Below are 19,265 nucleotides of genomic sequence, written 5' to 3'. Positions count from 1 at the left end.
CTAAAATAGGGTAAGAACGGAAAAGGGAATTCAGGAAAAGACAAAGAGGAAATAGGGAAGGACAGAAAGATCTTATATTGAATGTAAAATCTAAAATGTATTCTGATAAATGTCTCTAATAATTCTTTCTAAACAGAAAGAAATACTCCAGTAAAGTACCAGAGCCTCTAAACTGTCTGTAACTGCAGTTTTACTGGAGTAAATGTACTCCGTTACCTGCAGCTCTGGTGTCGGGTGTCCGGGGCTCTGCAGGCCTGCTGGGGGAGGACTTGGGTGGGGGCTGGGGGAGGACTTGGGTGGGGGCTCTCTCTAACTTTAGGAGCCTGTGTCAGTCTGGCCACCGTCAGCTTCAGACGACCTCCTTCAGACACTGTGACTGACCACCGAGGTAAGAAAACACACACACACACACACACACACACACACACAGAGGTGGTGTTTTCTATAAAGCCGGAGAGCTGTTTTCTATTCTTGTGAGTTTTCTCACTTCTGAAAAGTGTTGATGGTCTGCTTGTTTTTTAAAGCTTGAAGCTGTGTGGCCTTTCAAGTGTGCTGCTGATCTCAGGCCTGACAGGCTCTGACGCAGCTGTTGCTCTGGTTAAAAATAGATCCGCCTCATATCACACACACACACACACTACAGCAACATCAGTTTGAAAACCTTGTAGATTTTTGATATTTTTCTTTTTTTTATATACTTAAAGTAAAGTTATTCACTTTCTTGCTGAGAATTAGACGAAAAGATTGATACCACTCTCATGTCTGTCTGGTGAATATGAAGCTGCAGCCAGCAGCTGGTTAGCTTAGCTTAGCATAAAGACTGGAAACAGGGGGAAACAGCTAACCTGGCTCTGTCTCTTGTTGAATCTCTACAAAAACTGAAGTGTAAAAACGACAGCTTGCTTGTTTGCGGGGGGTTATGTGCTGGACTACTTCTTGGATTGCAGCCGACACTTCAAGAAATAGTCCAGCACGTAACCACTCAGAAAAGGTTGTCGGTATACATATTGATCCCTCTCTATTCCCCAACATGTCAAACTCTTCCTTTAACCCTCAAAAGATATGTCAACTGGTTTTCGGCCTGGAGGATCTACTTCACACCACTTCCATTGCCAGGTGTCTTCCTTGTGAAGCGTCCTCGGTGTTCCCTCGGGACATCGCAGTACAGATGTTTGGGATGTTGTATTTTTCCCAGAAAGGCTTTAGTTTCCTCCAGAACACACGAGTCTGGTTTGCCTTCAGGTCACCACAGAGCCTCCAACATGGTGGTTACGTAGTCCTGCTTGTGATCTCGGCTCTTCTGAAGTTATGAAAGCTCATACTTTGAGTATGATTCATAGATTAATTTGTTTGAACATTAGGTCGTGCATCCCTGTTTGTATTTTACGTGCTATGCAAAGCAGCTCTTTCCCCTCTCGAGGTCGTGTTTCAAAGCCATTATATCCCATGTTTCCTGTGTAATACCTGTTATTTGGTCCATTTGCTTTATAGTTCCTGCCAGTTCTTTGATAGAGTTTTTATATTTTTCATGAATTCAGATTGGCTGTAGCACGTGACGAATGTGTCTTTCTTTCGTTCTTTCTCCTCCACTTTTCTTTCTTTCCTCTATGTCTGACTTCAGTCTAATTTATCACGTCCCGCTGTGTACATTGCATAACTGACAGGCAGCACTTACATCCGTTCAGCACATGGGGAATATTTCCAATTCAATATAAAAATCTGACTGTACAAAGTTAACTCAACTCAGCTTTATTTATATAGCACCGTAAGTGTATCTGTGTTGTTGTTTGGTTTTTAACTTCTAGGTAAGATTGTACAAATCATACAAGACGTCAAATACCTACAGTAACAGTAGCAGATGATTTAAAATATATATATATATAAAGTTCCTGTCATAGATAGCTCCACCATTCTCTTCTTAAAGTCTCTGTTTTGCTAATATGTGCCTTTAATTCTGCTCCTCTTTGTAACTTTGCAAAATGAAGTTCAATCTAACATTCAAACCCAGTGAAGAGATGTTGAACTCATTAATAAGAATATATTGTATCGTAAACTTTCTGGAAAACCGAAACAGAAACTGTGAATGGATAAAATAACCAGACAGGAATGTGTGTTTTTGTCTCATCCAGTGAATTTGATATCTGACAAACCAAGAAACTTCATCCCATCGATGCACAAATCCAAATTAAACGACAAAATGTGTCAAAGTTAACATGAATTAAAGTGTTTATTTTATCAGCAGGAAGGAGGGATCTTGGTTGCCATGGCGTCCTCCAATGAGAGCGGGGAGCGCGATGATCAGACAGTCCCTGGGGGAGAGGAGGAGGAGAGGAGCGTCCGAGGAGTCCAGTCTCATTACCTCCGCTGTCCGTCCCCCAGGTAGGAGACCGAGCTGCAAACACAGCAGGTTTACAGACTCACTCCAACATGAGTTACTGTTTAACATGAACATGTAAAGCACATTTCAGCTGCTGCACAGCTGCACTTTTTCCCTGATGAAGATGAATATTTTTCATTTTTCAGCACAAATTGAATCCAATTTTCAACAAATCTGGTCCAGAAAAAAATCTCAATTTTCTGTTTCTGTTTTATTTCATTCCACATTATTGTAGTTGTGGCCTATTTGACATAAACTGTCATTTTTTTTATTATAACGCAAATCCAAATAAAATAAATAAACATTTTCTGTCATTACTTTTTTTTTTAAGTTCTCTTGTAGCCTAGTATGTACTGTAACCAATCAGACATTCACCTTGTGCACTCTTGCAATAAAGTGTTTTTAAAAAAGAAAAGAAATGTTATTCATGATTACTTATAGTTCATATAGATACTTTTCCAATTCAAAGGGCTTTATTGGCATGAAAGTTTCAAAAACAACGTTGCTAAAGCATCAAAATATAATGTGTCCAAACATTTGGACAGCACACAATAACAGCAACATGAACATTAACACATTTTCCTCCGTGTCAGTTTCTCCATGGCGTCAGAGTCCAGGTTCTCCGGGATCTCCGGCTCTGATGCTGCCAGCATCTTCATGGAGCCCATCCACCTCTCATCAGCCATCGCTGCGAAGAAGATCATCAACGAGGGTGAGACAGGTGATGAGGACAGACAGCACTGCAACAACGACAGCTTGTATTGCTTCTCCTAAAGTCTGCTTCTCAAAGTATTTTGAGCTCGTGTTTTGTTGTTGCTGTTGAGGTATTTGTGTGGTGATTCTTAGCAAGCAGCTGCTCTCAGCTGTATTTCATAGGTAGTTATATAATCAAACCATACAGTGAGAGAAACTCAGAATACATGAACCCCTTTGAGATCTGTTTGTCTCCATGAGCTGAGACTACATTTTAGAGTGCAGTTGTCCAAATGTTTGATTAGTTGGTTAGTCAATAGCCCCAGACTTGCAGAAGCCCCAAAAGCCCCTGGGCCACTTTTACTTAATTGCTAATTAGAGAATTTGCACTAAAGTACCGTATCGGCTTACTAGCATGTCCTGCAATATAACTTTATGCTATGGCCCTGTCTTGCAGAGCAGCACTGTGTCAAACTCTAGTTTAAAGACCTTCTGTCAGTTTATTTTGTGCTCAGGTGGCGTCTATTGCTACATAAAACTGTTTTAAATCAAACTAGCAGAGTAACTGACACACAGGCAGTCTGGAGTCAGGGTGTGTTGTTTCAGCACAGGAGTACTGGCTGTTTTAGGTCATTGTGTGCACTGCACTTTCAGGGGCCAGGGGCCTCCTAACAGTTTAATAAAGCATTTTCAAATAAAATACAGCCTAAAATTGGCTAAATGATGACTTAAATCAGGAACTATCTGATCAAGGAAGAACACAATTATGAATCTGACCAGACATTTGATGCCAACAATACCAAAAAACGTGTTACGGTTCAATACCCAACCCTAAACAGGTCGGACTGTTATCAGACTGATTAGCTGACAGGCTTGAACCTCTTCGAGATCTGTTTGTTTACAGTCCATGAAATTAGATTCAATTCTAGAGCCGCAGCTGTTATTTTAATTATCAATTAGTTATGAAATGTCTAAAGTGTCAGAAATAATGACAAATGTCCACCAGAGCTGTCGTCGAACTGCTTAATTTCTTTTATTGTTTTTTAGGTTTTTAATTGACGCTGATATGAAACAGGGAAAATAAGCAATTCTGTCATTCCAGAAGCTGTAATGGATTTTTTAACTATGAATAAATTGCAAAAACCTTAATTGGCTTAATCTCTCTCCACTGATTAATCGATCCAGCAATTTGCAAAAGTCAGATAAGTTCTGGTTCAGGCTTCATTTTGTGCAAGATAGAGGAGGACCAGACAGATATCAGATCAGGTTCACACAGTTTTCATGAGAATCTGGCTCATCTTCACTCCTCATAATGAAGTCCACATTCAACAACTCTAATTTGGTCAAATCCTCTTCAATAACAGTGAGTCCATGTTTCATTCCTTCAGCTCATTACCAGACGCAGAGACGGAGACGTTCTCAATGGAGGAGCAGAATCGCACTGATTGAGAAAATTAGCTCATATGACACCTCACATAGCAGCTCCTGTGACGTTTCATCACATTAGTGGCAGCTTAATGGACGAGGCGTGTTTCATCTGCAGGGACGATGGTCCCTGATGAACACAGCTGTGGCAACCGGTTTCTGCATTAATGAGGTTTTGTTTTGAAGTTGTGTAACTTCACAGCATTCGCAGAAATGGAGAACATGTGTGTTTTAATATGCACGCCTCAGTCTTTTTGAACTATCTGTATGTACCTTCATGCAGTTTGTCCTTTAGGATGACCACATGCAGGGGTTTTATTCCCACAGGGAGCTAAAAGTCTACAGGGGTCAGTCAGACAGTGTATTACAACAGTTATTCCCGGGGAAGATTGTCTTTTCTGCCATAATGGAGGCTTAGAGGTGCTTATTTGGGTTATTTGGGGCCAGACTAAGTCAAGAAAATGACTATCAACTTTTTCCAGTGCTTTAATCCACATCTTGCTGTCTTCCACAGCAGATGGTGTCCGTGCCGTTGTTTCCAGTTTTCTGAGCAGGTTTGGGATTTCTTGCCCAAAACTGGCCAAAGTGCAGCTAACTGGAGTTTATTCTCAGCCCAAACTGGTCCTGGTCTGCACTCTCAAAGCCCAGCCAGATATGGACCAGGGCTGGCTCACATTTGTTGGCGGACCACAGCCGAGTGTGCCAACATTCAGCCACAGTCGGCCCAACAATCAATTCGCTCTTGTTGTATCATTTAATTCTTGATTTCCAAACCCTTTATAATTTACCGCAGTGGTATAGCAACTAATAAATCCTTCAAAGTTGGTCACATCCACGTCATCATTATTACAAACTGTCTCTCCTCCTCAGAGCTGCCACCTCGCGGCACGCGCACCGAGTCCATCCCAGAGTCCATGCTGGAAACCGCTGAGCAGCTGATGGTGGAAGACCTCTACAACCGGGTCAAGGACATGATTGATGACCGCAGCCCCTACAACACCCCCTGCGTGCTGGACATCCAGAGGGCCATGGTGCAGGACCGCCTGGAGGCTCCCGTAAACCCGTGGACGAGGTGTGGCCCAACATCTTCATAGCCGAGAAGTGAGTCTCTGCGGGTCACGTTTTAACTGAAATATTCACAGTGAGCAAACAGCATCTAATGAAAACCTTCAAAGTTAATTCTTGACCTTAGAAACAGCAGTTCAACAAAGCAATTTCCACTAAATGTCCACTTACTAGCTTGTTCTGCAGCTTTCAACCAAATGAAACAGTCTTTATCGGTGGGTGGAATTTGTTTTGCTCTGTTCCACGACAACTGAGCAAACTATTAGCTGATGAAGACCATGTGTTAGGGTTGAAAGCTTCAGTACAAGCTAGTTAAGTGGGCCTTGACTGGTCAAAAATGAATTTCCATGCTCAGTGATATCTCATTGGTTTGCACATTTGATTCCTCCTCACCCAGCTGCAACATGTTGCAGGAAATACATCCACTTTAGAGAGCAAGATGGTCTTAAAATGTTGTTTAGCTGTTATTTTCTGTAAAGGTGTTTTTTTAAATTCTTGCTAGAAATTTGCTGGTTTGAATCCCAAAAGCAGCTGATAAGTTTGGATGTGTAATTTCATGTGTATTAAGACAGCAGGACTTGTTTGCTCGTCAGTTTAGGATTATTTTTATTTTTCAGATCAGTTGCGGTCAACAAGGTTCGTCTGAAGCGCATGGGCATCACCCACATCCTTAACACCGCTCACGGCACCGGGGTCTACACGGGCGAGTCTTTCTATGCCGGCATGAACATCCAGTACATGGGCATCGAGGTGGACGACTTCTCCGACGCCGACATCTCGGTGCACTTTCGGCCCACCGCCGAATTCTTGGACGAGGCTCTGCTGACACACAAGGGTGAGAGATGGTTTGTTTTGTCTGCCCTCCACAGTGTTTTTGTCTCCATTATCTTTCTTTTCTGTTTCCTTATGATGATGATGATGATGATGATGATGATGATGAAATGTTTAATTATTGAATCAGAATGTACACTCTGTGTTTTTGATACTCAAAAAGACACAAACATTTAGAAATGAATCACTGAACACTAATTATTCTAATAAGACATTTTATTTCACAATTAGACAAAAGAAACTTTTAATTTGACTGAGATCACTGATATTTTTATATGCATAGATTTCCTGTATTATTTTTATTTATTTATTTAATTTCTCCTCCACCCGCAGTACATAAGCAATAATAAAGTTTCTCTTTGAGGATCCATTTTTTAAAACCTTTTTTATGTACTTTATTGCAAGAGACAAGGGAATTTTCAATTATTTACACTGCATTATTTCTGTAATCTTACATAATCAAAATATAAATAATTTCTGCTTTAAAAGCTAAAAAAAGGAAAAGAAACTGAAACTGTCACATACATAAATATTTACATTAAAAAAGAAAGAAACACATATTACAAAGGTTATTAGCAAAAAAGAAAACAATATTAATGGTAATAAATTCATCAATGACTAATAATGACTTTAGCTGTATTAAAGTAAAGATGAGAAATGGGATCACCAACTTCTTTATTTAATTACTCATCCGTGTGATAATTTACTCCATCAGTTAAACATTCAGTCACATCTACTTCTTCTCCTTATTATGTCATTCCTATATCTGCTCACATTTAACGACATACCCTTCTGTATTATTTAATTGTGGGCCTCAAAATCAGAACATCGTCTCCGATATTCTGTAAATTATTCCCTCCGTCTCCAGAATCGTTGTATTTTGTCTTCATTACTGTGGTGTTTCTGCTCTGCAGCTCACAGGGGGGTTTATTTATTGATTTATTTTATTGTTTACTTAACAGGGACAACACATTCATTTCAGCAGATTTAGCCAAAAGCTAATTTTTTTATCTGTATGTCCCTGGGTGGAGGTCGACAGTGACACAATAAAAAGATCCCAAACAGCTGACCTGAAACATCTCCACACTTACCCAACATCACAGTTTCTGAGAAATGTTTTATGGACCACATCAAGTTCATCTGTGTTCCTGGAAGAGGATCATGTAACTTTCACAGTGTTGGCTGTCTCTTATTCATTGTTACCGCATCTGATTCATAAAGTGAAATTCTTAGAACAATTTCACTGCCAGCTGTGAAGCCAGATGTCATTTTTATTTGTGAGTAGCACAAATCAAAATCATTTTTATTGCTTCCTTAACAGAGGAGCAGTAGATTGAATTTATTCCCACAAATTTACATCATATGTTTTATTTTCAACTTCTGTCGAGAGTTTTTGTTTTGATCTGTGGAATATTTTACGATTGCAATAAGAGCCCGAACCAGTACATTTAGTAACGGTGTCGCCGTTACATAGTTTGCCAGCCAGAGAGCACTGACAAGTTTAACTTTCAACTTTAGTTGTAGCTCAGCACATATCTTGGTCTTTACTCTTTAATAACCAAATTTAGGGGGGAACTTTATAAAATATATTTTAATATGTGTGTGTGCAACCTTATTAAAAAGCTCTAATGATAACTGTGTGCTCCATACTTCATCAACTAAATATTCGTTTGTGTGTTTATGTAAACATTCAATATAAATATCAGTAATGGCCTCAACAATCCAGTATCGGTTAGGCTATAATCACTGTTTTGTTTTCTTGCAGGCAAGGTTCTTGTGGTTTCCATGATGGGTGTCAGTCGCTCTGCTGTCCTGGTGGCGTGCTACCTGATGATCTTCCAACACATGAGCATCATGGAGGCCCTGACTTCCATGAGGAAAAAGCGTGCCATCAACCCCAACGAAGGCTTCCTGAAGCAGCTGCGCGAGCTCAACGAGAACCTGATGGAGGAGCGCGACGATGATGACGACACTCTCAGCCAGTGCTCTGTTATTGATGCCCGCACACGTGCTTGCATCTTCGGTGAGGGCGGGGATGACGACGATGATGATACTGATAAAGAGGAAGAGCAGAGTATGATCGAGGTGAAAGCGCACTCCATCATGATGGAAGAGGAGGAGGATGGAGAAAGTGTGATGAGCAGCGTCGCCTCCTCTGCAGCTGCTGCTGCACTCAGGAGTGGACTGATCAGAGCGCAGAACGGGCTGGACAACCAGGGGTCGATCCACATTCAAGAAGAGGTGGTCCTACCTGAGCAGGAGGGCAGAGAAGACGGTGACGACGAGGACGGTCTAGACAACATGATCCGCGAGTGGCAGCGGAGGAACGAGAAATACCAGAGCGACGACTGGTGGGAGGCGCAGCTGAACAGCGATGGCGAGGACGGGGAATCTCTCGCCGAGGGCCGACCAAAGAAGACGAAGGAAGGTGTAGACGCCGATGTGGAAAGTGTCACCAGCGAGGACGTACGAGCTGTGAAAGAGCGGTTGAAGCGTCGCAACAGACGTCCACCCTCAGACGCAATGTCCACCTCCAGCTGCACAAGTTACTCTGATCTTTGGAAACAGCGGTTGAGGGAAATCGAGGAACAAGCTGCTGCTCGCTACCGCAAGAAAGAGGACGACGAAGGTAGCGAGAGCACCGCTACAGAAGGTGGAGAAGGAGGAAAGAAGAAGATTGATGATGAAGTGGAGAGTATCCTCTCTGACACCAGCTCCATGTACAACTTTTGCCAGAAGAACAAGGAGAAGATGACGCCTTTGGAGCGTTGGCGTGTCAAGAGGATCCAGTTTGGCTGGAACAAGAAAGATCGAGAGGATGGAGAGAAAAGTTCTGTAGGAGATGGAGAGAAAGGTGACAGCGAGGGAGAAGCCAGGGCCCCATCCTTCCAAGATGTCAACCTGACAGCATATCAGTCGTGGAAGCTGAGGCAGCAGAAGCGTTTCGGGGAGGAGAACACGGATGAGATTTTGGAGATGAGTCGGGGTGAGGACTCTGCAACCATTAAACGAAGGCAAAGACGTGAGGAGCTCCTGGAGCGTTCAAAGAAAACTTTAGAAGAGAGTCAGTCCATGTGTGGCTGGGAGACTGAGAGCTGCATCAGCGGAGGTACAATACCTCTCTCCGCCTTCTGGGCTGGCGCCGGAGTCACAGGCGTCGCCAATGATGACAACATGTCCATGCTCAGCGGCAGGTCATCTGTCATATCTTCAGTTTCGCAGGCTCGCAGTACAAGATCAGCACAATCTGCAGTCCCAGTTAATCCCATGACACCGGTTCCTCCCATCCTCCCAGTTCCTGCTGTCCAGGGCCCTGGAGGTGAACCAATGGTCAATCTGGCCAGCATCCAAAACTGGATCGCTAATGTCGTCTCTGAAACAATCAAACAGAAGCAAAGCGAGATGAGCCTGCCTCCTCCGTCACGTGCTGGATCGGAGCTAAGCTTTGGCGGTGCGACAAGCATGATTTCAGGCAGGGGCATGGACGATGACAAAGCATCCTTGTTGAGCGGCGCTTCTTATTCCAGCACACTGTCGCAGGGTCGTGGCAGGCCAGCGTCAGTCCTCTCAGGTGGCGGGTCGAGCAGCATCTCTGGTCTCACTGGAAGAGGCTCTGCTCTGGGATCCACCCTTGGCTCCACCCTGGGCTCCAAGAAAAACAAGATCACCACCACCAGTGTCCCTCTTTACAGCCTCTTCCAAGACCAGGTCAACATGGGTAAACTGGATGCCATGGACAAGGAGATCAAGTCCGAGATGAGGGACAAGATGGCTACCTACGAAAAGAAGAAGATCCTGGAGGACAACAAGCGCAGCACCCTCTACAAGAAAAAGAAACCAAAGGAGGACGAAGACGAGGAGGAAGAGAGAAAGAAGAAAGAGGAGGAGTTTCTTGAAGAAAGGAAGAAAAAGGAGAAACTTACGAGGAGTTATGGCCTCTCTGGGTGCCTGAATCTCAAGCCTGCACTGGAGAAAGATAAGAACACCAGCATCGACGACTGGCTGAAAAGCGTCAGGCCTCCTCCGAAGAAACTGGCCTCCGGAGCAGAAGCTGGCCCATCAGAGGATCCCTACGACGATCTTGATGCCTCCGCTTCCGAATTCGACTTCTCAAGTCGCAGGGCTTCTTATGCTGTCGATGAAGAAGACGAGGAAACTTATGGCGTTACATCCAGATACAGGTCAAGGTTACATGAGGATCTATCAAGTGAAGACGCAGAATATTCCTGCAACGGGTTCACACAATCCCACAGCTACAGCCGTGCAGGGAGGTCGTACGGCGCTTACGACGAGAGCGACGAGGGGACGGAGACCTACCACGACCTCTCCACAAAGAGAAAGTTCACTCATCATTCGGGATATGAAAGCAGCGAGACAGAAGGGAGGAGGAGTAGGAGGGAGGAAGCCGGCGGGGAGGAGGAGGATGACATTGCTACCTTCATTGCCCAAACCAGGCAGAGGATCAGAGCTCGGGCCGCCGCCGAGGCCGAAGACGACGAGGTGCTCGCGGCTTGGAGGGCGCAGCAGGAAGCAAAATCACAGAGTAGAAGTGAATCTTAGAAGAAACTACTGATGCAGGGAGGTTTTAGAAGATAAGAGTTAAGTGCCAGTTTTGTGCTGCTGCTAGTTCAAAGATAGCTCTTTATAACTCATTGGGGAATTTAAATTTGAAGAATTTGTTTCCCAAAAAGGTTCAGAAATATTATGAGGCTCATCTTGCAAAACTTGCAAAATCTTTTGGAAACAAGTGTTGTGGATTAAGGACTTGTGTTATGCACTATTGTTAAAGAAACACTAGTAGGAATCACTTTTTTGGAATAGTGGATGTCCGTATTTGGAAATAAAGCCAGTTTATATCAATATCAGGAAAATAAGCACTTTTGCCTACTCATCATGCATCAACATCTTATAAGGATGACTGTTTGGAGCCTGTATTATTAATAATGACTTTAAATATAAGTAGTTCATTCCAAAATTAAGGTTTTGGTTGTATCACCGTTGAATGCAAAACTGATTGTAAAACACATTAAGAACATATTTTCATAAAAGATGTGAAACTCCTGAAAAACGAATCAAATCCCATTTGTACTATTATATTATTTTATTATTGCAATAAATGTTCTGATAAATGATGACTCAAGGTTGTTGTTTTTTTTTATTTAATATGTTAGGATCCCCATTAGCTTAATCAAAACAGAGGCCAAGACAAACAACTCAAAATCACAGTCCAACACACCATAACACTAAATCACAATGTACAAAACCAGACAAACTGAACGGACATAATAAATAAATAATTCAACAAATAGCTCCAAATGTAAAATATCTTTACAGGTGAATAATGTCATTTTTATATTACAATTTAGAAATATGTCAATATCAAATTATAGGATAAGGAGGGAGATGAGCCAGCAAATGATGTTTAGAGAGAAATTTAAATGGATCCTTCCTTGTTTTCATTACATTACGTGGATTAAACCATGGCTCTATACATTTGAGTCTTTTTCAATGCAGTTGTGGTAAGCTTACTTTTTTATAAACTGAACAATATTTCTACATGCAACAGACAGTTGACGGTTCAGTGTGGCAGAGTCTGTTTTTATCTGTGTCATTTCGGAGAATTTTAAGTCAAAACCGCTATTTTTTTCTTGTGTAACAAACCAAGAGGAGCATTTCCTGGAAAAGTGACTCCTCATTCTGCTAATTTTGGTTAGATGACTGTGAAAGATTTGTTTTTAGAAACAGCTGTGTTGTCATGTGTATGTGGATGTGTGCTGTAAGCTCATTACTCTGCATGACACTGACATCAAACGTTATACCACCATCTAATGGACATTGGGGGTCGTGCTTCTGATATCTTGAGATTTGAAAATGTGAGGGATGTTTTCAGAAAAATAAGGATTGTGATTTACTGATAATTATTTACTGCTCCAACAGCTGTGGAAACAACACATGAAGATGTGTATCATTCAAATGAATATTTAAATTATCTAAAATATAAAGAATTATTGAGCTTCTGTCAAATGTTAAGTATTTTGTTTTCTATTATTTATACAATTTATCGTTTTCTCCTCTAAAGAAATCACTATATTTGGACAAGAATGTAGCTGTGTACTGCAGTGAGGATGGGAAATGGTGACATAATGTCAATGTGAGACTGTAACACTCATTACAGCTTATTGTGAAGCCTAACATACCACAGTTGGATAAACCACTATGGGAATGTTGATCTTCAAGCTGAAAGAAGAGGAGAGAAAGGAAGAGGAGAGGAAGAAAAAAATAATAATACTAGAAAACAAGACAGCAAAACTTCATTTATAGAGCACATTTCACTTAACTCATATATACAGAGTATGTATGCACATCATGTATATAAATTAAATATAAACAGTAACTGAAAAAGAGAGAAAAAACACTTTAATTGTTATTATAACACATTATTTTAATAAAACATTAAAGCTATTCGTTAATACCAGGGCCAGTTCTACCAGTGGTGGAGGGAAACTATGTACATTTACTCAATTTTAAAGTAGTAGTACTTAATTGAGTACTTCCAATGTATGCTGTGTATACTGTATTTTTTTTTATCTTGTTGCCAAAATAATAATGATATTATCTGATAATAAATCTGTACTTTTACTAAAGTAGAAATTAAAATACAGGACTTTCACTTGACTAGTTTTACACTGTGATATTGCTACTTTTACTTTAAGTAAGGAAGTGAATACTTCTTCCACCACTAAATTAAAAATGTACACATGGTGGTTATTTTAAGCGAAGTAAGAATCTGGGAGGAGGAGTCTAGTAAAGGAGAGAGATCATACCTTAAAGATTAAAGTATTACAAACCCGAGGCTGAAAACGTGGCCTTCAGGTCACCAGACTGTGGATTGAGAAATGACGTGTGCTGCGTTTCTGCCAATCAGCATTAATTAAATCCTTTCTGGGTGAATGTGAATGCTTTCATAACACGGACAAGTGGTTTGAACTTGGGTGGGACAAATGCTAGGTTTATTTCTTTCACTCTGTTTGACGTATTCCTCAAACTGAGCAGTTAAAGAGCAGCTTTCTCTTATTTCCTACATCATGGCGAGTTGGTGGACAGCTGCAGACATGTTGGACAGTCTGGTCCTGGAGGAAAATTCGATAGTTTCTCGGGTTATTCAGGCAGTCGGGCTGTTTGGAGATTGGTCAGTAGAGGACACGATGGAGCCGATGTTGTCTGAAGTCAAAAGAGAGGACGGGGCTGACAACACTGAAGGGACTGCATCAGGTGAGGAGAAAAGTGTTCAAGAAGCAGATGACAAAAAGGTGCAAGATGAAGAAATACCAAGGGATAAAGTGACAATGGAGGAAGACAAAGAGGGGCAGGTGGGAAAGGAAAGAGGAGATCAACGGGTTCAAGACTGGAAAGATAAAGATGAGAGCAAAAAGGAAAAGGAAGAAGGAAAAGAGGATGAGGATTTGCAACGAGGAGAAAAAGAGGAAGAAGTAAAGAAAGCAGTCAACTATGATGGAAATGTTGAAAAAGAGACAGAAAAGCAGGTAGAAGCAAGAGAAGAGGAAGACGAGAGGACAGAAAAGGTGGCGGAGGAGGAGAAGATTGAAGGAGACACAGAAGAAAAGGCAAACATGGAGGAAGAAGTGGGGGAACAAAAAGAGGTACATGGGGGATGTGTAGAGAAACAAACAAATATTGAAAAACAGAAGGAAGAATGGGTATGTGAGGTAGAAAAAGAGGAAGAGGAGAAAGGAAAAAACAAAGGTGAGATAGAAGAAAAAGAAGACGAAAGGGCAGAAATGATGGAGAAAGGGGAGGAAAATGTAGAGAAGCAAGAGGAAGAGATAGAAGGAAGAGAGGAAGAGCAGGTGCTAGAAAATGAGGTTGAAGAAGAACAAGGAGAGGAGGACAAGATCGAGAAAGAAGGAGAAGAAAGGGAGAAGGAGGCAGACGGAGATGTAGGCAGTTTAAAACAGGACGATGAGGAGGTTACGAACAAACTTGGATGGATGGCAGAGGTAGAGGGGGAAGTGGAGAAAGAGACAGAAAGATCAGATGAAGAAGAGGTGGAGAATAAACAACAAAAAAACAAGGTAACTCGAGAGGAAAAAGATGCAGTGGGAAAAGAAGAAAAGGAGCTCATAAAGGAAGGAAGTGAGGATGACAGAGCACAGAAAGAAAAGGAGGAAGAAGAGGTAGACGAAGAAAGGAAAGAACAAGACAGGGAGACAGAGGAAGAAGGTGTAGAAGAAAAGCAGGTAGTGGGGGAATATGAGGAGGAAGCAAAAGATGGAGAGAAAGAGATAAAGACTCAGGAGCAAGAAGAAGAAAAGGAGGGAAGAGAGGATGACCGAACAGAGAAAGACAAGGAGGAAGACGAGGTAGATGAAGAAAGAAAAGAACAAAAGGAGTTAATGGTAGGAGAAAAGCAGGTAGTGAGGGAGTATGAGGAAGCAGTTCAGGAAGCAAAAGATGGAGAGAAAGAACTAAAGACTCATGAGGAAGAAGACGTAGTGAGTGAAGAAGAAAAGAAGGTTATGAAGGAAGGAAGAAGGGATGAAAGAACAGAAAAAGAGAAGAAGAGCCATGACGAAGAAGAGGTTGAAGAAAGAGAAGAACAGTGGGAGGAAGAGGAAAAAGAAGAAAAGGAGGTTATGCAAGAGGGAAGAGAGGATGGCCGAAGAGAGAAAGAAAAGGAGGAAGAAGAGAAAGAATATCAAGAACAACAACAGGTTGATGGAGAAGAAGAAAAGATGGAGGAAGGAGGAGAAAAGGAAGCAGAGAAAGAAGAACAACAACAACAGGTTGATGGAGAAGAAGAAAAGATGGAGGAAGGAGGAGAAAAGGAAGCAGAGAAAGAAGATCAAGAACATCAACAGACTGACAGAGAAGAAGAAGAAGAAGAAGAGATGGAGGAAAAAGAAGATAAGGAGGTGAAGAAACAAGAACAACAGGTTGATGGAAAAGAAGAAGAAACTGAGGCCTTGGTTGACGGAGAAGAAAATGCAGGAGAAGAAAGTAAAGAGCGGGAAGAGGAACCACATGACGAACCACCAAACCAGCTCGATCAGTCAGGTTCCCAAAAATCATCACCTTCATCACCTCTACAAGACTCTGAAGTTGCTGAAACGCTGAGTCATGGTGGTGCAGAAACAGGAAATGAAGCTCCCAGGGTCCTCACAGATGAAGAGAAAGGCTCAGGCGCTGCCAGAAACCACAACGGGGACATTTATCCCACATCACCGAGCAACGACAATGAGATGGAGCGAGCTTCAACCCCGGCTGCTTCTCTGACCGACACAAATCTACCTTCTGCTCGTCTGAACCTGAGAGATCCCACAGAGGAGGTGGAAATACAGAGTTTGGAGGAACACGAGCGATTTGAAACACCGACACCATTTCCTGCTCCAGGACATCGAAGTGAAACAGCAGAATCAGCAGCTGACGACGACGGCCGAGATATTACACCTGAACTACAGACAGGTAAACAAAGTACTACTGCCACACTCCTGCTATTACAGCTTCTACTGCCATTTGTCTATTTTTTACAGTGCACTCATACTACGCTAAAAAAAAAACACTGAAGTTATGATCCTTAAGATTGGAAGGAATGGCGGACCCTGCCACTAACGATGAGAGCTACCATATAGAGAGTAAAGTACAGAATGTAAATAGATCGAATGGCTCTTGCCGCAAAAATGCAGACCATGAATAATATTAAAAAATGGGGTTTGATTTTATGAAAATCTTACAGGTTTGTTTCAACATAAAAATATGACTGACCAGGCTGCCTTAAAATTTTGAGTAAGCTTAACGTGCACTGAATAGTTTGCTCAATATCTTCATTAGTTGTTCTAATGTGAAATCAGCCAATTCAAATGTACTGAAAGTGAAAGAGTTAGACAAACTTAAGAAATTAAGGAGTTGAGCCAACAGCTGTTTAGTTATTTTGACAAGAAATGAAAAGTTAGGATTCATTTCCAGTTGTGTTTATTCTTTCACTAGTCCAAGTTACAAAACATGACTATTAATGATGAATTAATTATTAATGAATGAATAACCGATCTAAGTTGACAAACTAATTATAGTAAGTTAATGAGAAAAGATGAGTTGATTCAAATAAATTGACTATGAGATTTTTATGTTGTAAAATAACAATTGAAAAAGCTCATTTTTAAATCAGTGTTCTGTGTTTGAAAAGTACAAAATGAACCCAAATTAGGAGATCTGTATAAAAAGCAATACAATTAGGCAGATTAGTCAGCCAACAAAAGTCATTTAAATGCATGAGAGCGTGCAGCTCCAACACCTTAAGTTATGTGTTGCTGTAAGTGTTTAAATATCTAGCTGGAAGTTGTACACTTTGTTTTGGAGTTTGCAGTCCAGAGAGGATCTTACATAACTGCAGCCATGATTGGCTGGAACACAATTCCTCACTGTGGAGATCCAGGCCAGAGAGTTAATTCATTCATTAAAATCTAATTAAAATTCCATAAAGATGACATTCACTCAATTGCCAAAAGCAAATGATAATGAAAAAACCTCCACAGTGAAATCACTTCATGCCATGCTTTAACCTTTAAAAAGTATTTTAATTAAACAAAAATTTAAATATTTCCGCTTCCAGATCTACAGGCCTCAGGTTGCAGGTTGGAGGAGAAAGTGACGTTAATGGATGCAGCTGCCCAGTCGTCGTTAAGGGCCGAACAAGGAGGCAAAGAGCTCAGTCCGACCTCATCCAGCACAGGAAACCCTGTGACGGAAGTGAAGGAGGACAAAGTAGACAGAGAGGAAGGAGGTGAAAACTCTCACAAGATGAACGGCGAGGCGGACGAAGCAGACGACAACAAGAACGGCAGCTGCCAATCATCAAAGTACAAAACTGTGTCCTACAGGAGGATCCGGAGAGGAAACACCAGACAGAGGATTGATGAGTTTGAGTCCTTGATGAACTTGTGATCAAGCCCTAAATGTTGTCAGAGGGTTTGGTTCTCTTGATCGAATAGCTTTTTTGTGATCCCTTGCTTGCAGATGATGACCTCTAGTGGTAACATATAGAGAAAGGTAGTGGACCCAGGACAGAGCCTTGTGGTACGCCATATTGAATGTCGGTTCTTTGTGATGAGAAGCTTTTAATTGAGACAAAAAAGGGATAGCTAGGATTTTTTCCAATTTTGTTCATGAAAGGTGTTAGATAAATAAAGTTTAATTGTTTATTTAGATAGCACCAAAAGGTCACAAGTTTGAGGTCTCAATTAATAACAGCGATGTGTGTTGTGAACTTAAAATCACTTTTCTTCACTGTTTTTGTAGCTGTAGCTTGTTCACGCCTCACATCCTCTCCCCAACTGCAAATAAATCTTACCATTCACAACCTAATGTGGAGGTTCCTGAGCTTGTAGGTGCTTATTATAAAGCCATGTCTGTCTGGTTCTTCTGGTGACTCCCCTACCTACTGCCCTCTGTTCATCGTTCCCAGTCCAGTGCGATAGTATTTTTATGATGGAATAGTACTTCATTTGTGGTAATTTAATTAAACACAACTATATTAGGAATGTGCATCCTGTGAGCACAATATAAACTTAAATAATAGAGCTTTTAAAACATAATTTTGAGATTTATTTATCTTATTTTATTTAGATTTTGTACAATGCGAATGGTTGTCAGAGATTGGATATCAGCTAGATGAGAACTATGCTGAAATCCATCCGCTGATGAAGGCCACAAGATGCAACTAAAAGCTAAGCAAAATTTCCAGTAAGTGGACCTTGTGAAGCTCCTGTTTCCAAGGACAATATTGAATCTTTAAGCTCAAATTTGAGGCTGACAGGCCACAATAGAAATGTTACTTGTTTCCCCATTGAAATTTAAAACTGAAAAATGTTGTACTTTATTTAAAATGTAATACTTTATTCTTTCACTGGTGGTATTTTCATTAACAGAGACATTGAACCAGACCCATCTGATGATACGTAGATGTCAGGAGTCTGAACATGTAGAAAAATCATAACACTGACAGAACATAATGGTATTATTAAACTGAAAGAACAAACAAGATATTTTAAATATCATAACGTCATATATCTATAAAGTCCTAGAAAATAAACACAGTGATATTCTAATATATGTTTTGGAAGAAATTGATATAACTGAATGTTTAGTTGACTAATATGTTAATGTAAAGTTCACAGTCTGATCATCACTATTGTATTATATTTATTATTGAATTTAATGATATTAAACACGCTTACAAAGCATCATACAGATTTTTGTTTTGTGTTATTTCTCAGAGGTACACAGTAAAATCAGAGTTAATTTACTGAATGTGTTTAAACGCCACAGAGTTAATATTACTCTTTTTGAATGTCAGTCCAGTCTTTTGACAGTTACTACTGACAGTTTCTGCTGTTAAAATTTTCCTGTGTTTCAAGTTCATGAGGTTTTGATCCATGGTGAGGAGTGGGGTTAAACAGTATTTGTTTTCTACTACTTACTAATACTTCTATTTTTACATGTAGATATATATGATTGTGATTTTTACTGTGTGTATACTACTACATTTTTATGATCTTTATATTATTGAAATATGTCTCATTTTTATATTATTTATGTAATTTTGTATTATTGTATTTTATTTTAGAGCATTATTTTATGCTATCGTATTTATTGTCTTAAGGAATAATGTGGAGAAGTATTTTATAACAACTAGCCAACTAAACAAACAAAAACATTGCTCTCTGGTTAGCACCTTCCACCACTAAGCATAATTATAATAACACGGAAAAAAGATACAAGTAACAAAGTCTACAATATTAGTATTATACATTAAATAAATAAAGACACTAAATAAAGTACAAAGAAGATAATACAATTT

At 40.6% G+C, this 19,265-nt stretch overlaps 2 protein-coding genes across 2 annotated transcripts; both read left to right on the top strand.

Annotated features, from left to right (window-relative positions):
• The first annotated feature begins 298 nt into the window (after positions 1-298).
• dusp27 (dual specificity phosphatase 27) lies at positions 299-11,526 on the top strand. Its single transcript, XM_044187217.1, is given in 7 exon segments — positions 299-388; positions 2,240-2,379; positions 2,971-3,089; positions 5,366-5,551; positions 5,554-5,596; positions 6,178-6,395; positions 8,157-11,526. Coding segments are annotated over 6 exon segments (3,477 nt in total). The 5' UTR covers positions 299-388; positions 2,240-2,263; the 3' UTR covers positions 10,952-11,526.
• A 3,567-nt stretch (positions 11,527-15,093) lies between these two features.
• On the top strand, positions 15,094-18,653 carry LOC122871824 (cilia- and flagella-associated protein 251-like). Its single transcript, XM_044187241.1, has 2 exons — positions 15,094-15,874; positions 17,019-18,653. Exons 1-2 carry the CDS (start codon positions 15,145-15,147, stop codon positions 17,348-17,350), a joined length of 1,062 nt encoding a protein of 353 aa, XP_044043176.1. The 5' UTR covers positions 15,094-15,144; the 3' UTR covers positions 17,351-18,653.
• Positions 18,654-19,265: the final 612 nt, after the last annotated feature.

This window comes from Siniperca chuatsi, linkage group LG24 (assembly GCF_020085105.1).
Source record: "Siniperca chuatsi isolate FFG_IHB_CAS linkage group LG24, ASM2008510v1, whole genome shotgun sequence".
In the NCBI taxonomy this organism is placed as follows: Eukaryota; Metazoa; Chordata; class Actinopteri; order Centrarchiformes; family Sinipercidae; genus Siniperca; species Siniperca chuatsi.
Note: the sequence above shows the minus strand (reverse complement) of the source record. Positions and strands in the feature narration are given on the sequence as shown.